Here is a 21,362-nt window from a genome sequence, read left to right on the forward strand (position 1 = left end):
TTGGGGATGTGTCCCCACCAAAGCTGAGACCAAACCTACGCCCTTGGATTATTCACTATAATTCAATTTGTAGTGAATGAGTGGTAGTCCACTGTATGTGGAATCCCTGAATAGCACCATACCTTGTCAATAGGTGGCGACATATCTTCATTTAATTGCCTGCCATCGTTAAACCATCCCTGTGTCGTCTATTCAGACCTGGGATGTATGACGGCATTATTAAACGATTGAGCATACAAAAGCATATCGAAACAAAACATACATAGGCCTACACAAACATGTGCATACATATAATTACAAATAAGCCATGGTTATGCGTGCATTTTTGGTGAGAACAGTGACGAGACAGACACTTAGGCCTATTCATTAATGGTTAATTTTACATATAATGTTTTTAATTGCAATTTTTCAATTTGACTGTGCAAAAACACCACTCATAACCATTCCTACACATCCATATGCTTGCAACTGCGCGAGCGTGCATCACCATCACCACCAGGTGGATTCATTCCAGCACTCCATAGATAAGTAGCCACTTTCTAGCCAGACTGGTTCACGCATGCTCAAAAGCACTTACTTCTCGCACTCAGAGCAACAGTTTGCCAGTTTTAAAGCGTCTTCTCCACGTTCATTTCAGAGCTCACAACGCGTCGTTGTCTAGGGCATGAATGAGGTTGGAAGGCCATGCATTAAGACAACCGACAGGGAGATATGCGTTGCCTCTACTCCTAAAAATCGAGTAGCTCGGTGAATTGCACAAATCTGACGCTGGCATTGCAGATTATTTTGTGAACGAATAAGGGCTGTACTATAAATTCCTGAAGTGTTATAAAATAGCCATCAGTTGCCTCGTCTCTTTGTGCATAAAACAAAATGGGGTGTTCCTCTTCCAGCTCTCAGACCGTAGCCCAAGAGAACCGACCGGGCACCAAACCTGAAGAAAGTAATGGAGACACAACTTTCGGTAAGTGGCACACTGTACATTCTGTCCAAGTCATGTAGGCCCGTCATTTCCTAGAGTGCCTTTAAGCATTTCTTAGCGGATGATCACTCTTGAAATCTGTTATTTCAGCAGCCAGTCTGGCCTTTTGTTTTGTATTTATTCAGTTTAACATATTACCTGCAATGCAATTATGCTGACATGTAGCCTAATTGATAGGGTAAGTGAAGAAATGTGATGCTTTACCAAGGCATTGAGTGCATGGGACGCGTCATCGATTTTGCGATTTTGCGATTTTGTAACCTACTCTAGCCTATTTGTGTGCATTGTCCTACACTCACTATAATTGCGACCCTTTTTTTTTTAGATCGATTATGTAGCCTAATGTGATCTGTTTAAATAAAGGAGCTTAGACGAAATGTATAGATCAGTGTATATATAGTAACTGTATAATTTCAGTATGAGAACATGGTGTTCCTGTGACAGAGTTAATTGATCGCATGGATAAACCTGAAGCAGGATATGAAGGGAAAGGAAGTGTGGCAGTCAGACCTGAATCTTTGTTTCATCACAGAGAATGGTAGTCGATAAGGAAGGGAGAGAGAGACTGATTGTTGGAGCATGACAAATCATAACATTTGATTAACTAATATTACCCTGTACTGAGCAATCATTTGATCTTTTTCACCAAGGTGAGGGATTGTGAGTTACAAAGGGAAGATCTTAAAAACAGACTTTAGAAAAGTTTTGGATGGTTGTTGGCACAGCATTTGCATTTCTGATGAAACACTCTCATGGCCAAAAAGTACATCTGCACCCCCAGGGCAAGAATGCAGAGCTGCTTTTCCTCTGCCTAATCAGTGAAGTGGTTAAATAGAGATCATACACCTCAGTGGGTCCATCATCAGGACTCCTAGGTGCAATTTACCCCAAGCACACCTATTCAACAAGACTAATGACTTTGGTCGGGACTGGTATATAAGGGGGGAAACAATACACTGGCACACTGTTATGAAGTGGAGGTTTAGGAGAGGCACAAAGGACATTCCTGATCAGTAGCATAGCTGCTAGCAATGGAACGCCTATGGAACCCATCATTAGCTAAATTATTCTAAAAATATACATTTTGTGAAGGTCTAACAAAAGTAATGGCGGTGAAAAGGATTGTAGACAATAATCACACATCACATACATGCCACGAGCACTCTGAAGACATGCAAGTCCGGGGGGAGGGGTTCCTACACTGGGGGAGAGGAGAGAAAACACAAACACCTACTGCTTGCATTCCACAGATAACAGAGAAAAGTCTTTTAATGTCCCCCCCCATTGTTGATTTGTGTAAACTGGTGTTGGCCATTTGTTTGGATGTTTTATTTCTCTCTCTCTCTCTCTTGTTTGAATGTTTTATCTCTCTCTCTCTCTCTCTCTCACCCTCTCTCTCTTACACACACACACACACACACACACACACATATAGGCCACATATTGTCCATTCATTGCCCTTGCATCGCATGGCTCCAGCAGCACACTCCCCAGCTGAGGCAAAGTTATGTAATGTGTTTTAACGTACAGAGTGTGCCTGCTGTCTAGGCTGTTCTACTCCCCTGTGGATTTGGATAGCCTCACTTTACACTCTTATTTCTTCAGTGAGTTGAGGTGGGACTTCAGCTGTACAAGTCTGTGTTATCACTGTTTCATTAATTCTCACCTTGCTTTAATTTGAGTTATTTTATTGACAAATCTTCCAAGGCAAATGTAAAAGAACTGGGCTATTGTCTGTCCTCTGGATGTGTATATTTGCTTTAGGCAAAAATGAAATGGAATGCTTTGTTATTTTCAAATGGGTCAGAAATGTAAGCCGCCCCATTTCAGCATTTCTTTCTTCAGAGACGGGCCAAAGCAGAAGCAGACACGATTGGTATCAGTCGTAGCTAGTCCCTGGCACCACTCAAACCATGCCTGGCCTTCTTCTTTGTCTGGACATTGAGTGCTGGTCACCTGGACATGTAGAGACGCTTGTTTGAGAGACTTACGTCACCATCTCAGCCTACACTGTGCCATGTTGTCCCGGTAAGGCAGCATGGTGATGGAGAGATAGAGAGAGAGAGAGATAGAGAGTGATATATTGTACTCAGTCACTGTCCTGCATCCAACATTACAGTGCCCCTCCTCCCTCGGCCGGGACTGTTTTGACTGGGTTCTCTGTCATCCTTGGCCATTTTTCATGTTGACACACAAATCATCCGGCCCCAGTGCTCTGCTGTGAGAGGGCTCTGTCTCGGCCCCTCTTTTTCTCATGCCAGCATTGGACAGTGACAGCCTCTCTGCCTACAGGTCCCATATCGTGCCATCAGAAAACAAAGCACTTTACCTTCCACAGTGATGTCAATGAAGTTTATGGTGTGGATGCGTTATAAAGTGTCTTGGATGATGCATGCATGAATCACACACTGTTTAGCTTAGATTCTAAAATAATGTTCTTTATTTTCCCATGTTGTTGCCAATCCTTTGGCAATTAAAGCGATAGGATGTCTGATTGCATCCGATAGGATGTGAATGCATCCAATAGGAAGAGAGTATGTGTTTTGTATGCGAGTGGCTGTATATATGCATATCAGCATACGTGTGGACATGCACACAGCCTCTAGCCTGAAAGTCTCTTTCAGCTCCCACCCAGGCACGTGACCCAAAGTGGTAATATGAGACAGGTGCGCTCCATGACCCCTCTCCCTCCCCCTCCCCCACGCCGTGCTGCACAGCACACTTTAAGTTAAACCAAGCCAGGCGTTTCCATGTGCATGGCCACGCTCTCCCCCCTACAACAGGACATGTCTCATGCAGACCCGTCCGGCAAAGCACTGCTGGCCCAGGGAGACGCACACGTCTTGCTGTGTTTGGAGAGATCGGGCCCATGAAGCATCAACATCACACGCTGTTCGTTTTGGGGGGCTCTGCGAAGGACACTAGCTGTTTGCTTTGCCTTGCTCCACTTCTGGTGGTTTGTGCTGGCCCATCACATTCCTTTCCAGTCATTGCCCCCCTCTCTCTCATGCCTTGGGAGGGCTCCCACATTTACAACCAGGAAGTCGGGGGCATCAACAGAGGAAAGGCGTTTAATTTGAACATTTGGGATTCACCAGGCGTGCATGATTCCTAAATCGCTCATATTGTTTCAAATAGACAGCCCTGAGCCAGTTTTGATGGGATTAACTGTGCCACTGCGTAGCTATGACTCACAGGCCTGGTCTGTTTTGATACTGTTTTTTCAGGTATATGTATCTGATTCTCTATTGGACACTCCAGGTTGAGGAGTTGAGGGACATGTTGACACCTTAGGGTGGTATACAAGAGTGCAACCCATCACATGTTTTGGGAGAGTGCTACTCCTCAGATCCACCACCCAGGGTTTACACAAACATGCATCTCAGTAAATCACATTTCCAGCCACGGAAAAAGGATATTTGTTCCCCCCCCCACTCTTGTTCTATGCATGGCTTTAGGCATTTCTTCTGAACAAAATGGCTTTGTGCAGGCCTGACTGAGATAGTATCTTTTGTTTGCCTCGTTGGTTAGATGTTGTACACATTTTGCGGCTGTTCAAGTGAAGCTTGTTTGGAAAGTATTAATTGTGCACATTAATGTGTGCTAATAGACGTTGCCATATTCTATCTTAATATGGTTCCTTTCATTGTCCGATTTTGTCCATAATGTCTTCAGTTTGTTTGAGTACCACATCTGAAAGACTTTTCATATGCTGTCTGCCTAGAGAAGTTGAGTGCTTCTGTAGTAAATGATTATTCCAGTCTTTATGAAACATTCTTTTCTACCTCAATTTATGAAAATACTTTTTTACTTCATTAAATGGAGTGTGTACATCTTTATCTATGCGTTATCATTCATTACCCAAACCTGCTAAACATTGTTTGAGCCATTTCACATGGATGATGTGTTCATAAAATGTGGTTATAGAAATATATGACCATGGGGTTCTTAATTTCTTCTGTATTAACTAGATTGGGTCAGGGTTCTCCAGCCTTTGGGGTTCTTAATTTCTTCTGGATTAACTATATTAGGTCAGGGTTCTCCTGCCTTTGCCTACGGGCACTGATCCACTTTCACTGAGGTGTGTGTTGCTCAAAATCTGTGATTCCATTAAAATGACCAGGAGAGTTATGAAATGCTTGGGTAACATGCCAATCAAAACTACAGCATGTTCATGCTTGTGAAAAGATAAATATTAACCCCATCAATGGTCTAACAGGTGTTGTCATGATGATTTGTGTTGGTTAGTCCTATACGTGTTTGCCTTAGCTGCTATTGTCTCTGTTATCTTAAAAGGTGATTTAGTGTTGTCTGTTGCCATGACAAGAGATTCACATTTATAACTTGTGCAGATCTTTTTATGTTTCAAGTAATTTCAATGAAACCCTTGGGGGTCATCGACGTAACAGCCTTATAAACACCTTGATGGCTTTCTGAAACGACATTACTCTCACTGATACATAGTTTCCAGTGAGGCCAATGTATTCAGTCTTGCCTAACACATTCATCTACTCCTTCAAAGTTAGCCAATTACCAGACACATTACAAAAAGAATGTGGATAGTTCAATCAGTGTGGGCTCTGTGATGAATTGACTTAATTGATATATGTTCTTTAGTGTTCTTAATGTTTTGTCCACACTATTTGATTGATGTTTTCTCCACATTGTTCGGTACATTTTTTTCCGGCAAGCTAGTATGACTGTTCTCATTTTATCTCATCTTTAGGAAAACAATTTTCATTGTTTTTTTTCTCTCCTATGACAGTTGCCCATAATGGGATCATTGCAGAGGACACAGAGACCATTGCAGATCAGATGCAGCTGCCGGTTCAGAGTGCGCTACCGGATGAGTTGCTGCCTGGGGCCGTGGAGGAGCCAGTCGTCCAGGCCTGCGAAGCCACAGAGAGTCTGGAGGTGGAGGAGGCAGCCCCCGCCAAACCAGAGCCTGTGACTGCGCCTGAACCTACTGTCGAACCGGTTGCCGAGGAAAGCGTTGAAACTGCAGCTCTGGCCACTGAGACTGTAGAGGCTGAGGTGGCTGTGGAGGCAGTCGAGGCAGTTGCCCCTGCTGAGGCCCCAGCTGTTGTGGAGGTAACAGAGTCGGAGGAGGCCGTGGCCACCGTCGAGGTTGCGGCTCCAGTAGAAGTTGCGGTGCCTGTAGAGGCTGCTGCACCTGTAGAGGCTGCCGCACCTTCAGAAACGGCAGTGCCAGCTGAGGAAGCTGCTCCAGCAGTCGCCGAAACGGCAGCCCCTGCTGAAGCTCCTGCCCCAGCCGAAACTACCCCTATTGAGGCTGCTGCCCCTGTTGAGGCTGTTGAGGCTGTTGCGGCTGTTGCCCCTGCCGAAGTTGCCCCCGTTGAGGCCGTTGCCCCTGCCGAAGTTGCCCCCGTTGAGGCCGTTGCCCCTGCTGAAGTTGCCCCTGTTGAGGCCGTTGCCCCTGCTGAAGTTGCCCCCGTTGAGGCCGCTACCCCTGCTGAAGTTGCCCCCGTTGAGGCTGTTGCCCCTGCTCAAGTTGCTGCACCAGCTGAATCGGCGGCAGCTGAGGTCCCAGCAGAGCCTGTAGCACCTGCTGAGCCAGTAGCCGTTGTGGAGCCAGTCGCGGCCGCTCCTGCCGCAGCCACTGTTGAAGCAGCAGCCCCCGCAGAGCCCGAGCCCACCCCCGCCTCTGAACCCACCCCCGCACCCACAGCTGAACCAGCTCCAGTCACTGCTGCAGAGGAGACCAAAGAGCCAGAGCCAGCACCAGCACCCGAAGCTGCCGCCCCAGCTGAGGTGGCCCCTGTAGCAGAAGTCAGCCCCCCGGAGCCAGTTCCAGAGGCAGCCCTGCCAGCCCCCACAGCAGTGGAGCCTGTCGCTGCGGAAGACGCTCCAGTTGCAGCCCCTGAGGGTACGCCATTAATTTTTGTCCTCATGTAGATGTTGATCATCCCCAACTAATACTGCCTCAACAAACTGGAAAAGTCCCTTGTAAGCATTCATTGTGATCCAGTCATCTGCTGGAGCCTTCTTTTGTCTCCAAACATTTCTTTTTGGTGCCACCACTCCTAGGTGACCTTTTAGGAATTTGAAGTTGTCAGTCGGCCATTTTAGTTTGCGAGTCTGGTATTGCTGACTTGATGTCACCCTTTAACCTCGGAACCTGCCTGATCAAAGATGGCAGTGATGGCTTCTGGCTTATGTATTACTTGTATTTTCTGAATAGATGCAATAAGACTGTCCACCTCTTAACTACTCTTAAACCAGCCTCAACTTTGTTTTGTGGTGTTCTACTAAAATGTTCACATTCATTCCTGTCATAGACAACAAAGAAGGATGGAAGAAAGCGTTAAAATATGCTTTGACATCCCCTCTGTTTCCCCTGACTAGATCCTGTTACAACACACACATACACACACTCAGGATAATCATGGTCATCATAACAGAGAAGTGAGAGTTTAGCAGCGCTAGGAATTTAGCATAAAACATACATTGACATCTCAATGTATATGGGTCAGTTCTACCGGGTTTCATGAATAACTTTGTAAAGGCCGAATCTGTCCACACAAAGTGCCCTTTTGATTTGTCTAGTCTTGGTGATGAACAGAATAGATATTGTTGTAACATTGAACAGCACATTTAACGCTGTTGGGAGACAAAGCAGCCCCACACAGCACTAGAATGCTGCAGTGGAGTGTGTCACTCTCTTCCTTAGACGCTGTTGTTTTTCACAACAGGCTCCCTCTCAGACATGTGCAAACACACACACACACACACACACACACACTCATGAAGACACATACACACACTCCATGTCTTTCTCTCTTTGTGCCCTGCCAAGGACCACAGTAAACTTATGCACTATTGCCTCAGATTACATAAGATGTGTGTGTATCCACTGCTCAGCAGCTCTAATGCAAATTAACCTTGTCCCCCTCTGCGTGGTTGGGACAGGGTGGGATATAATCAGGCCTATTGTGACCTAACAAGCTGCAATACTTATGGCTGTTCCAAGTCAAGGTCCTCCTCACTGCGTTGCTGTGGAGTGTAGTGTCTCTGAGATCCAAATCCCATAGAGCTGCCCACTAAGATGGTTAAAAATAACTATGGATAAACAATTTATTAGTTATTTATGTAACTATTTATTCAAAACGCTCTTCCTTACAATGTATGTGTGCCATACATTACCTTCGCTAACACCTTTTCCCAAAACCACCTCAAGCGCATGTGGCTGTGGCTTACAATCAAGACTTTCCAGTTCCAGTTGGAAGAGCTGGAAGTGTGATCATGTTCTCGTATCACTTGTTAAGAGACCTCCCATGAGGTGAAGGCAAAGAGAACAGTTTTCTATTTTCATACAGACCCAAGGGGCAAAGGCCCAATTACACAAACACATACATCCACCCACTCCGCACTCCAACAGGGAACTCCACTGTAAAGTGATGGAAGTGTGCTTAATGATAACAAGATTGTTCCAGGAGACTCCTCTTGTGTGTATATACAGATATACATGACTAATTATTCATCATTGACTTCAAATGTCCATAAAACAGAATGAAATGAAATGCTTAATAGCACTGGCAAATATTGCTACAATGTACTTGAACTGGTTGTCAGTAGTCTCTCTCAAACACTGAAAGAACACACTGTACTTTTGGGGCAGAGAGGCCTCTGCATCCAGCACGTGCAGAAGGGGCGTTGCATAATGCCCCTAGCCACTCTCCCTAATGCATAGGTTCTATAGGAGCAAAGCCCCACCCCACCAGCTATGGTCTGGAGGTGTTTGTTTATGTCTTAAGAATGTGTCAGGGTAATGTGTGAGGGGCGGGAGTTCACCAAACCAGTTCCATTGAAACAAGCTGTTCCTGTACGTCAGGAACTGTTCATTGATTGAGGACTATCTGTCTGCCGGCTACTTGTCTTGCTAATCAGCTGTCCGGGTCGCTGTGATATTTTCAGCTTTCTCCTGTGAGGCTAATGGAATGTCTCACGTGTAACCCCTCATGGGAATGCCAGCAACTGACTTCCTGTCTGTTGGTTCTGTTCTAGGGGGAGTGGCAGAGACAGGAAGTGAGGTGGCCAAAGTGGAGGAGCCAGTAGAAAGCCCCAAGACTGAGGAGACCCCTGGTGAGAGAGGCCTCTAGCATAACTCTCTGCAATGATCCCATAACTCCTACAGCCTGCGTGTGGGGCTGTGTCGCGTACACAGTGCATCACTTTAACAGAATATTTTCAAGCATCTTATGTGTCCTTTTTCTTGTGACTCACATCAATCTTGTTTTTCATTATCTTTCAGCTGCCAGTGCAGAGAACTAAAGGAGACTCGCCTACAGCAAACATGGTTGACGTGTAGCCCAAAGAATAAATGAATACATTTACACACATGCGTGCACACACAAACACACACACCCCTAACAATATGCAGACCATTTGTCAGAAATGGAATAATTACTAATCTGACACCATGGTGCCTTTTTTTGCCTGTAAATCTGGAGCAGTGGAGATTCTACCATTTGTAAATATGTACTTGTATTAGCAATGTATTTGAAAGCTGATGAAAGTGCCTCGAGCCACCTGAGCTTTTCAAAGGGAAAATCGCCATTACAGAATGGCATGGAGGCAAAATGCAGGCCTTGCAATGGAAAACACTTCACTCCAGGTTTATCTGAGAAACTGAAAGTGAAGGCGACTCCCTCAACTTTATCTGAGAAACTGAAAGTGAAGGCGACTCCCTCCCCCCCTCCCTCCCTCGACTCCACCCCCCCCCACGTACATAGACCTGTACACATCATCATCATAAGGTGGTTCTAGTGAGATTGTGTGCAGTGGTTTGTGACTGTGTAACAGAGGCCCAAGTACTACTACACTCATGTTTCATTATATGTGAGAAAAACAAGCCAAAAATTTAACTGTGAAAAAAAAAAAAGAGAATGTGTTCTGGCGCTAGGCATGAGAGGCAGGGTCCAAAGAAGGGAACTTTGCCTTTGTGAACGCAGCATGTTATTTTAAATCCTGCTAATGTGGAATGTCAAAGTTTTTGTTTTTTTTTGGAAGTGGGGGGAGGTACTCTTAATCATTCTGGAAAATTAATTTGTCCTTGCATGTTACTACTTTTTCTATCTTTCTCTTTGTCGTTTATATGTCTGTCTGTTTATGCAGAAGAACGTTTTGGATATTGAAGGTAGATTGCATTTTGTATGGCTGACCCATTAGAGCACATTCGGGATTTGTTTGGTTTCAGACAATTGCCATTGCAAAACACTATAGCAGGGACTGATGGAATTCTACAGTTCGTCTTCCACCATTGACATACAGTGCAGCCTTCTGGGTCTGGGAGATCATCCCTTTCCTGCGATCTCACTCAAACAGCATGAACTATCCAGTGTTGCCTTCAGATACTGTATCAGCACAAATTATGGACCAATGTGGAAACAAAGTCTCAAGAAGTTCTTCACTTTCTTGAATTTGCATCAGATCTGCACACCTTTCATAGGATTCCTGGTGCCTTTTCTCACTGTGAATTTAGGTCATGTTCATGTACGCCTGTAAAAGCAGGAACAAGTGCTATCCCCACATGTTTGTTTTACTGTGTAACATGCAGAGATCAACTGTGTAATGTACTCAGCTCTCACACTAGCTTTTTAGTGTACAGAATAAAGTTGCTGTTACTAATAAATAAGACTCATGATTTTATTTCAATTGTACATATTCATATTCAATGAAAATAGTGCAATGTTTCTACATAGTACCAATTCATCAGTCAAAAGTAAATCTGAGCAAAATGATCAAGTAAACAAATTCAGACAGGACAGTTGATTATTTTACAGCCAGTAGTATTCTGTGATTTGAGAATGAGAATGTGAATACAAATTTCATCGTAAGGTAAGCTAAAATTTAACTAAGCTAAGCTAAGCCATCCATGAGTTAGTACAGAGAGGAGCTGCAGATATCCTCAGGGACGATCAGCCACTCAGCACAATGCTGAAATATGAAGCGGAGGAAAACAAAACAGGCCGCAGCTATCAGGAGAGCGGCCCCAAACGCAGCTCATTAAGAGTTAATGAGGCAAGTGAAAGCAGCCTGGTGACGAGGGAGGGAGGTGCAGTTCCCAGCAGCGTCCTGGACAGCCCTACATGGCCTAATCAAACCCCACACTCCAATCCCTTTAAGATTAGAACATAATTAATCTGCATTTACATGGAGTTAATAGAATATCCTCCACAACGAGGAATATGAACGTTGTGCACGAGCGGAATCTTCAAGGCACATGTTTGGTAGTGTTGATTTCTGTCCAGTTAAAGAGCGCGTGGTCTGTAAGGCTTTTCAGGCATCTGTGATGGGGCCAAGGACGGCCACAGCTTCGATCTCAACTAGTCCAGCCTGTCAAGAGAGGAGAGTCAACCTCCCATGCAAACAATAGCAGTTTGTGTATAGACTGTTTACATTTGTTGCTATGAAGCTATCATTGCCCACAAATGTGAAATCAGAATTCTCCATAAACTGGAGTGAATGGCCAGTGAACAGCATATAATGGACATGCCGCATACAGGCAGTACAGGACATTCAACCTAGTTCTGTCCTGAATGATGTTAAATATGTTCATATTTAAGTTATGCCATTCTGAGGAGTTGAAGCAAATGATCAAGCACTTTCATTTATTTTTTGAACAAAAACATGTTGACACCTGGCGAGTCCATCACATAGTACTCACTCTAGGAAGTGCGGAAACCTGGTAGGCTGCTCGTGCAGGAAAGCTTTTCTGGAAGACTGACAGAAACGAGAACATGGTTAGTTGTATCAGATATGGAACACGTAACTACAGTTGAACAGGGCCTGGATGTCTTTTGCACAGGTATTTACAGTGATTTTCAGAGAATACAATAGATATGTCCATGTCAAAATGAACAAGAGGGTAGGACTCCTCCTAGAACCGGTTCTCTGCATGCAAGTCATAGATATGAACAAACAGCACCTGAGGCTATGTGAACATGTGCACTACTCTTTGTTTCTGCCTGTTTGGCTAGTGTGTTAAATCATGGTTTGCACAGGGAGCACCCTCAACCTCATAATCTTACTCAATAACTGCTAAATACATTATCTATATAATCACAATTAGTTCAAGCTATGAATCATTAAAGATAACTGTTAAATCCAAAGATGGCGTAAATAAGACCAGGGTATTTCATTACACCTTAAGTGGGCCTTTTCTATGCAAATCCTCATGAGCAATTACCACAGTATTGACTTGGTTGCATGACCCAAAATGTGAAGTAAACAGCAAGAGTTTGGCTAAAATTACAGGTAAGAACAAAATTATTCATAGCTCCGGCAAATATTGATTTAATGTGAACAATATGTTTGTTCTGACTGAAAGTGACACTGTCACATGCCAAAAGGTTGCAAGACAGTGTGAGAGAAACATGGAATAAAAAAAGAAGCGTTTTTAATCTTCTTTAACATTTTTATGAAAAATGCCATGTCCAAAACTTTTTAAATAATCAACAGAAACATCTTTATTTGCATTCACAGCTCTCAAAATGGTTCATATAATACCGATCAAAGTAAACGGTAACACTAAAACAAGAGGCTACATTAAGATTCTGGAGGAAAAGATCATTTGATCATTAAAGCACACAATGATCCAAAACATACAGCCAAACAAGGCAAGAAATGGTTAACAGAGAACGATATCAACATTTTAGAGCGGCCCAGCCATAGTCCAAACTTCAATCCGTCAAAAAAGTGAGCACAAGGCCAGAGTGATGGCAAAGAATCGTTCCTGCCACAAAACCCGGATTGCTACTAAAAAGGTGCGATCTACAATCATTGTGGAGACATGAAGAGGCTTGGTAGGTATTAAATAAACCATTTTGAGAGCTGTTATTACAAATAAGGATATTTCAAGTGATTGTTTAAAAAGGGTATGAATAACTTGGGACATGCCATCTTTCATAAAAATGTTTAAAAAAGATAAAAACGCTTTTTTCTCCATTCCATGTTTCTACCTCATTGTCTTACAATCTTTTGGCATGTGGCAGTGTAATTTTCAGTCAGAAAAAAAAATATCGGTAAAGAGAAAATCAACATTTAATCAATATTTGCCAGGGGTATGAATAATTTTGATCTTAACTGTATGTGGACTTTTACAACCAGTGCCATAGTGAAGATAATCAGAGTGGAACTTGTTCAAGCCCAGCCTGCAATTTGTGTATATTTGGATCCACCCTGCACACAGAAGTGCCACATGTCTCCACTGGGCCCACGCCTCTTTTCCCAGCAGATTCTGAATACAAAGAGGACTGATCACCACCTAGTGACCATTTGAAGAATGTCAAATGATAAAAACAAGGCCGATGGCAGTTAGGTGGGTTTGGTTCCACAATTCATCAGAAGAAGATGGGAAGGGGGGTTCAAACCTTGCCTGTCTGATATCTTGGTGTACTTCTACTGTATTCTACTTACACTCTTTGTAGACATCATTAACACTGACAAAGTCATTGATGTCTGCCAGAAGAACTGTGGTTTTCACAACTGAAACATAAAAAAACAATTATAATTTTGCTTTCTTACATTACTATACTTAGCTAATTAGTCATCAACCATGGTTAGTATTAACTCTTACCATTTGCATATCCACACCCAGCCTCCTTCAGAATCTCGCCCATGTTTATGAGAGCCTTGGAAAAAAAGCATGTTACATATATCTGCAGATGTCTTTTTTTTTTCTTAATGAAACAGATAAAATTTAAAATGAATTTATTTCAGCAAAATATTTGCCTCACAGCAGGGATGCATACAATGAACTGGAGTATGTTACTTTCATTTTTTTTATTTAATTGTATTTTTTTCAAATGTGACCTCAGCCTTACTTGTTTGGTCTGGGCTTGCACTCCTCCCGCTACCAGCTGGCCAGAGACTGGATCCATCCCTAGCTGGCCAGAGATGTACACCGTGCAGTCCACCACCACGGCCTGGCTATAAGAAGAACCAGAACAGAGGAAAATGTCTTCAAGTTTGATCTGTGTGAAGCCCTGTTTCTCAGTGACATTCGGCACCTTCGGTCATTGTAAGGGCCATCTATTATGCTAGGCTATATCATTTTCAAGACAGTATAGGCTACCCATATCTGGGAAAATATGATGTGATCATACTTGCATATATCTTATATCAGCCTTTACGTCAAGGAAAAATACTTTGTGTACATTCATGTCACCTGAAGCATGATGGTAGAAATATCTATTGAAAAGCACAGTTTAGTACAGCGGCTAAGCACCAGAATCGTTCAGTTTTTGCAGAAAGCATGAAACTTGGCACAGTTATACTACTACTCCTAGTGATCAAAAATTGAAATGGACCCCAACATATAGCGCCCCCTAGTGGCCGCCATCTTGAATTCAAATATGCCTACCATTCTTAATAGAATTGTTGATTGACAACTTCAAAATTAAACAAGATAAAAAAGTAGTAAAAGTTCTAACACTCAATTTTTAGGGTCAAGGAAGCTATTGACATGATTTCCAAACCAACTTGATGTTGGCCATTTTGAAATCCAATATGGCGGATACCAAATGTGAAAATATAGACCATCTCTATTGCTATTGATGATAGAAATATCATTCAAAAACAATTTCAAAGTTTGAACAGTCATTTTATCACATGACAACTTCAATAATATACGAGGCATCAAGTATAATCTGGTAAGATTCCAATATGGCCACTATGTGTAAGAAAATAAGCCAATTATTCTATATCTTGGTTAATTGAAGTAACTACCTACATCAATAAATTTAACCACCTTCTCTTTCTGAGTAAACCTTACCTCTGACTATACACTGCTCAAAAAATTATACACTTTAAAAAATAAAACACATCAGATCTCAATGGGGAAAAAACATCATGCTGGATATCTACATTACATTACATTTGGCTGACGCATTTTTAGCCAAAGCGACTTACAACCTGGTAAACAACAATTTCTCTCAACAATTCTAGAACAATTTAAAACAATTCAAAAAGGTAGAGTACAATAGGGAAAAGTGCATCAGTGAGTGCTGTTTTTATACAGTCAAGTCAGGTGGTAAGTGCTAGAATTAGCTAGTTGTAAGTAGTGCTACGAGAGGAGATATTCTCTGAAGAGCTGGGTCTTCAGGAGTTTTTTGAAGATGGAGAGGGATGTCCCTGCTCTAGTAGGAACTGGTAGCGCGTTCTACCAACGAGGAACAACAGATGAAAAAAGTTTGGATTGACCTGAGCGTACCGGTGGCAGAGCTAGACGATGTTTGTCTGAAGAGCGCAACGGTCGGGGGTTAGCATATATGCCCGTATGAGGGCATTCGAGTAGGTGGGAGCAGTAGGTTTAGCTGGGAGGACCAGCAGTTTGGTTTTTGAGAGGTTTAGCTGGAGGTGGTGTGCTTTCATCCATGTAGATATGTCTGAGAGGCAATCCGAGGTCCGTGCCGAGACCAAGGGGTCATCAGGTGGAAAGAAAAGATAAAGCTGTGTGTCATCTGCATAGCAGTGGTATGAGAAGGTGTGCGAATGGATAATCTGTCCAAATGAAGTAGTGTGGATAGCAAAGAGAAGGGGGCCCAGCACTGAGCCCTGGGGGACCCCTGTGGTGGGATGGTGAGGTGCGGACAGCTGTCCAAGCCATGATGCGTTAAACGAGCATCCTGTGAGGTAGGATTCAAACTGATATGGACTGGGTAATATGTTAGAAACAAAAGGATGCCACTTGTGGAAAATGACCAATCCACAGAGGACTGAATTCAAAGACCCCCCGAAAATCTAGGTAGAAAAAATGACACGGCAAGTCCATTTTGCTTGAATTTCAGCGCAGCAACTCATGATGGTACTCAGTAGTTCGTATGGCCCCAACATGCTTGATGGCATTGGGGCATGCTCCTAATGAAACGGTGGATGGTGTCCTGTGGGATCTGCTCCCAGATGTGGACATGGCCATCACTGAGCTCCTTGACAGTCTGTGGTGGATGGACCAAAATATAATGTCCCAGAGGTGTTCAATCGAATTTAAGTCAGGGGAGTGTGGGGGGACAGTCAATGGTATCAATGCCTTCTGCCACATTCTGGAGGAGTTGGACTACCTGTGCAACGTTTGTAGGCTCCAGGTACTGGCTTATGCTACCAGTAGTGACACTGACCCTAGCCAAATGTAAAACTAGTGAAAAACCAGTCAAGGAGGATAAAGATGGAAAATGTATCATTTGCCACCACCTCTAAAACCATTCCTGTTTTTACAGACCTATCTCCCTTCTTCCTTTCTTGTCAAAGTTTTTGGAGAAAGTGGTCTTCAAGCAAGTCTTGGACTTACTATATCAGAACAACCTGCTAGACCCTATGCAGTCTGTTTTCAAGAGTCATTCTACTGAAACTGCTTTTCTGTCTGTGACCGAAGCATTGAGAGTACCTAAGTCCTCATCTAAGTTGCTAAGTCATTAGTATTCATTCTACTAGACTTATCTGCAGCCTTCGATACTGTTAACCATGACATTCTCCTTTCTACACTATCTGAACTGGGATGTCTAGGAAAGCCCTTGACTGGTTTAAATCCTACCTTAAAGGGCACATGACCTCACCACAGGTGTGCCTCAGGGATCAGTATTAGGGCCCCTACTTTTCTCTATTTACACACTTCCTTGGGTGAAACCATTCGCTCCCATGAATTTGATTATCACTGCTATGTGGACGATACTCAACTTTACCTGTCTTCAGCTTTTGGTGTTTCCACCACAAAGCACACCCAAGGACTGGGCGCTGAATGCACTAGCAAGTGTCCTAAAAGTGCTGGTTCACTGACTAGCATGAGCCATAATGTGTCAGGAGGGAGCTAAACCCATAAGGTATTAAGTATTTAAATTAGCTTCATTAACAAGCATAATAATTTTATGGGATGCAAAATGTTAAACTACAATAAAACAAAATAGACCTTTTCAAACAATCACTATAAGCCTTAAAAGAAACTTTAGCATATGGGAATTAGACCCACCCACCTCAATTGAATTAGGCTAACAGTAGGATGTGTTGGACTGGGTTATGTACTAATTTATCTAACTATGACTGGGTGTATGTACTAATTTATCTAACTCTAGGATAGAATACAAAATAGCTAATTTCCCAAAAGGCAGCATTTGTTAGCCTGACGAGCCAGACCCACATTAAAATGTAGGGTCTGGACACTCACCGTTCCCAGTGCTCAGCGCGAGGGGCAGGATAATCGGTTGTCTTTCAAATTCCCTCTGCACACAATAGGACAGCGCTATGAGTCCCATGCGTTTTCCCACTAGCGGAGCTAGTTAGCTAGTTCAAACTTGCGGTCACACTGTTCACCAACAGCAACATCCATCTTCTTTGTTTTCAAGTAGCAGGGAATTCAAGCCAAACCGTTGCAACTCTGCTATCAATCATTATGTTAAGCCCGCCTAACGACTCTATACACGATTTGATTGGCCTGATAGAAGTTTAATTTTTCGAGCAAATGTAATTTGCTGCCGCCAGGGTGTGTCTAGATTTCTAGGCTAAGCATATGTTTCTTTAAGAGACTTGACAGATGCTAGCATCCATGAGTTTTAGCCTCCTTGCTAGCATGCCAGCCTCTAGGGGGCAAATTAGAAGGATTGAGCCCAGACAAGTGCAGGGTTTAGTCACACAGTCGAAACTTCACACATAGCCTAAACGCACCCCAGTTTTTGACTCAGTGTCAGAATGTATGGCTACTTCCTTAAAATCTAACATATTTGCCATTTTAATTATGCATGATTGCCTCATTATGTATTTCATAATGCTGAAAGATGGCTATAGACATGTTATATTATGTGTTAAAAGCAACATAGCATTATAAATGTATAAAAAAGGGCATATTTTGGTGGCCATATTTGAAGTCAAGATAGCGCCCCCTAGTGGCCCCTATGTGTTGGGGTCCATTTTAATTTTTGATCACTAGGGGTAGTACTATACCTGTACCAAGTTTGGTGCTTTCTGCGAAAACTGAACGATTCAGGTAAAAATCTGGCCTATCTGTGCATGCCATGATCAACTTTTGATTATTTGATATGGAAACCAAGGTCATTATTTTGGACTGCTACATTAGAATTTAAGCCTAAAGTTGGATACCATGTAGAAATTTGCTTTTGCAAAAAAGGGTTTACTTTCTTGATTAGACCTATTATCCTTTTTCCAGTCAAATTCTCTTCTCGTCAGCTATCCATTGAATGTGAGTAGGCCTAACTGGTGTTGATGCCTAAATGTCTCCCTCTGTTGGCTAGTAGCCTACTTTCTGTCTTGTTAATGCATTCCAGTTAGGTCGACACATTCACTGGAGAAGGCTTTGTTGACACTATTGCGCAACACACCATCTATAACACAAGATGCGGAAAAGCTATGCAATAGGGCAATAGCACAATGATGGTCCACGCCTGCATGGTCACATTAATCAGGCATTCAGAGCAGACGGTGCATCCAAAGAGAAACTCCTCCCTGAGCGGTCATTGGAAGAAAAGGGACACTCCCCAACATAAGAAGCATAGGCTGTATATGAATTTCTCCTAAAATATCAAGACATTAATACTTGTACTGTTATACTTGTACTAATACTAAGTATTTGCCATAAGCATGAAGAAAGATGGCAAGGTATTCGGGAAATTAAGGCACAGGTGTTTTACTGGCTGCATGGTGAACCCGGCCAAATATGCATCACGTGTAGTGTAAAAGTTTGTTACAACTTTACCTGTAAGGTCCAATAGCCGCCGGAGCTTTCTTGGTGTTGATGATTCTTCTAATAATAGCGGACATAGTTGAGCAAAATGGCAATGGGCTTAACGGCGAAACTGTCGGGTATCCTAGCCAGAGAACCGATAACCAGGAAAGTTTTCGGTTTAATAAGCGACTACGTTACGTGCCTATTGTAGCCTACGTTGTACGTGCATAGCCTACCATAGAAAGCTGAAAACAACCATAGAATACCAAACCACCAAATCATAGAATAACAAACCACCATTTTGCCACTATTGTTACCCTACCTTTGACCCCTTTTCTTTATAACATCACTACCCTTTGCTTATTTTCTTGATTTTTAGAAAGCTCTCTACCCATATCCTGGCTAGTATAATACAATGCAATCCATGCTTAAATTATTCAACAACAAATGTATAATGGTATCATGATAGTAAGTTTATTCATTTTTTCAAGTAGGCTAGGACTGTTGCGTTATTTATTTTATTTTATTAGAAAAAAGGAATTCTGGCTAATCGTAAACCACCTATGTAATACGCCTATTACGCCCGATTACGCCAGTAACCACGTGTGTTTTGGAAGCCAATGGAGCACTGGGGAACCATTGTGCAGTGGGGGAACTGTTTTGTGCGCTGAACTAACTACCCGTAGTCAGAGCCCGTCTACGGAGAGCCTGGCCACTCCGTATTAAGTCCCATTGTACCGAATTTTGGTTGCAGTTCCACCAGATTTCCACTGGGGGCGATTGCCATGAGTGCAGAATGAATGGGAGTCAATGGAGCTAGACGGCTAAATTTGTGTCTTTCACCTGATTGTCGTTGACAAATCTAAGATTTGATTGTAGTTTGTATAACTTCAACATGGGTTATAGGTCAAAAGTTGAATGAACGAGTACTTATGTCCTTTTGATTTCTTACAGTTTGGGTCATTGTTGCCCAAAACACGCTAGCATTGTGCTAATGAGCGACATCATTGACACGTTTGAAAGGCTTTTTAGAACAATTAAGTGACTTTAAAAATATAATACTCCACCAAGTGTATTTTCTTTGCCTCCCCTTTCGAATACAATATTCAAATTACTTGAAAAAAAACTATATCCCGAGAAAAGTGGATTTTGAGGGGTACAGCTCCATAGACCTCCATGCATTCTGCACTCGTGGACGAGCGCCCTCATGTGGAACCACAAACGGAACTGCAACCAGTTCAGAAACCGGAAGTTTTCCGAGAGTGGCAGTTCTCCCCTTATTAGACATTCTCTGCCGTAGTGTATGGTACTAGCCTGTAGTGTTACTGTGTACCGCCGTGACATGATGCAGTGTAGCAATCAGCTTTGCTTATGAGCCAGCGCGGAATATACTTCATGGTGCGTCTACAATATATTATCTGGAGAAGAGTGTTTGTTAAAGCGGAGGAATCAATGTATCTTGGTAAGTGCCAGTTAATTGTAAATGTTTAGAGACACTGATAAATGGGTTAGCTAACGTTGTACCAGTTGCTCTCCAGCAGCTAGCTAGGTAGCTTCAGGCCCCTGCTAATTTCATCCTCCTGAAAGTAGAGCGAGCCGCGAGGTGCATAGGTGTAACGTTACTTCTCTTAATTAACTTAGCAGTGTTGGTAGAGCTAGCTGGTGCTGGTAGAATACGTAGTAAATGTGTTAAAACGCACGTTTGTCACATTCAAACGTTAGTCAGAATTTCCAGTAGTACAGACGCTTGGTACTTTAATGGCTGAACAGATCCAGAGGAGAACTCGTGGTTATGTTATGTTATTACAAATTAGATTCTACACGCTAGCTTCTTTAGCAAGCAGGATGCTGCTGCAGGTTGCCATTGAGTTAACATGGGTTAAGAATAATGAGCGTTTCGGTAACGTTAGTTTGTGTTGAAAAATACGAAAGTTAACGTTAAACCTTTTCTGATGATTGGCTCATACAGCTATTTTGCTTGCATGGTTTGAAGCATGGCATGGGTTCTGTTTATGATGTGATGTGGAGCCAGCACCTGTCATGAACTCGCGAGCTCTGACAGAAACATAATGAGATTAAAATCTCAAGTCAATTGTTGCTACTGTAAACCGGGAAGTTTAACTTCACTGTTCTTTGACTGTGGCTGAGTTGTAGAAAGATTTTAGTAACGGATGACGTGTGTTACAATAACAATAGAGAAAATGCTTCTAATGGGACATTGTTTTCAGCGCATTCGTTGATGGTGTTGTGCACTCGCTAGTTCATTTAGCAGACGTTACGCTGGCACGCTAATTGCTTTGCATTAATGGCTTGAGACTGTTTTGATAGCCAGCCGCTAAATTAGCGTCGTTAAACTTTTCTATGACCAGCACAGCCTTTTCGCAAGCACAAGGGGTTTTGTTGGTTCCCTTCATTTCTGTGGCATGCAGTTTGCTACTGTAACGTTACCTTGGTGTTTATTGTTACCTTGGTGTTTATTGTTACCTTGGTGTTGCGTCATTTTGTCGTACACGTTTTTGCCTGTCACTTGGTGTAATAATGTGCAGACCACATCGAATTCTAGACATTTGTTTTACATTTATACATACAGGCATGTTTCAGAGTCAGAGACGTTGCTTTTAACTTCTAAGAAATCTTAAAACAAGTTTGCAAGTGGTGCGCTCTTTACCGTCGAGAAAAGCAACCTATTGC

The 21,362-nt window shown here is 42.8% G+C and overlaps 3 protein-coding genes across 4 annotated transcripts in view; 2 read left to right on the forward strand and 1 right to left on the reverse strand.

The window, feature by feature from the left end:
* The first annotated feature begins 552 nt into the window (after positions 1-552).
* On the forward strand, positions 553-10,634 carry LOC121720583 (skin secretory protein xP2-like). 2 transcript variants are annotated; one of them, XM_042106853.1, is made up of 5 exons: positions 553-964; positions 5,748-6,310; positions 6,344-6,869; positions 9,008-9,085; positions 9,255-10,634. In XM_042106853.1, the coding sequence occupies exons 1-5, from the start codon at positions 874-876 to the stop codon at positions 9,272-9,274; spliced, it is 1,278 nt and encodes a 425-aa protein (XP_041962787.1). In that variant the 5' UTR covers positions 553-873; the 3' UTR covers positions 9,275-10,634. The 2 variants fall into 2 exon arrangements, with proteins under 2 accessions (XP_041962787.1, XP_041962786.1); XM_042106852.1 differs by having other exon boundaries at positions 5,748-6,869.
* On the reverse strand, positions 10,635-18,898 carry LOC121720584 (2-iminobutanoate/2-iminopropanoate deaminase-like). The gene is made up of 6 exons (XM_042106854.1): positions 18,702-18,898; positions 13,828-13,933; positions 13,581-13,635; positions 13,421-13,489; positions 11,670-11,725; positions 10,635-11,338 (listed from the first exon to the last, which is right to left on the reverse strand). Exons 1-6 carry the CDS (start codon positions 18,764-18,766, stop codon positions 11,282-11,284), a joined length of 408 nt encoding a protein of 135 aa, XP_041962788.1. The 5' UTR covers positions 18,767-18,898; the 3' UTR covers positions 10,635-11,281.
* Positions 18,899-19,966: 1,068 nt separating this feature from the next.
* The window catches only part of LOC121720069 (SREBF chaperone), a 31,269-nt gene continuing 29,873 nt past the window's right edge, over positions 19,967-21,362 (forward strand). The window contains 1 exon segment of the mRNA XM_042105902.1: positions 19,967-20,133. The gene's annotated coding sequence lies outside the window, so the exon portion shown is untranslated.

This window comes from Alosa sapidissima, chromosome 10 (assembly GCF_018492685.1).
Source record: "Alosa sapidissima isolate fAloSap1 chromosome 10, fAloSap1.pri, whole genome shotgun sequence".
Classification (NCBI taxonomy): domain Eukaryota; kingdom Metazoa; phylum Chordata; class Actinopteri; order Clupeiformes; family Clupeidae; genus Alosa; species Alosa sapidissima.

Bases quoted from the DNA above. Each gene is read 5' to 3' on its own strand.
- LOC121720583 (XM_042106852.1), top strand. From the start codon at position 874: ATGGGGTGTTCCTCTTCCAGCTCTCAGACCGTAGCCCAAGAGAACCGA. The intron at 6,870-9,007 runs GTACGCCATTAA...GTTCTGTTCTAG, and splicing joins TCCAGTTGCAGCCCCTGAGG to GGGGAGTGGCAGAGACAGGA. The intron at 9,086-9,254 runs GTGAGAGAGGCC...ATTATCTTTCAG, and splicing joins CAAGACTGAGGAGACCCCTG to CTGCCAGTGCAGAGAACTAA.
- LOC121720584 (XM_042106854.1), bottom strand. From the start codon at position 18,766: ATGTCCGCTATTATTAGAAGAATCATCAACACCAAGAAAGCTCCGGCG. The intron at 13,934-18,701 runs GTAAAGTTGTAA...TTCTTCTTATAG, and splicing joins GCGGCTATTGGACCTTACAG to CCAGGCCGTGGTGGTGGACT. The intron at 11,726-13,420 runs GTAAGTAGAATA...CGTTTCTGTCAG, and splicing joins TAATGATGTCTACAAAGAGT to TCTTCCAGAAAAGCTTTCCT.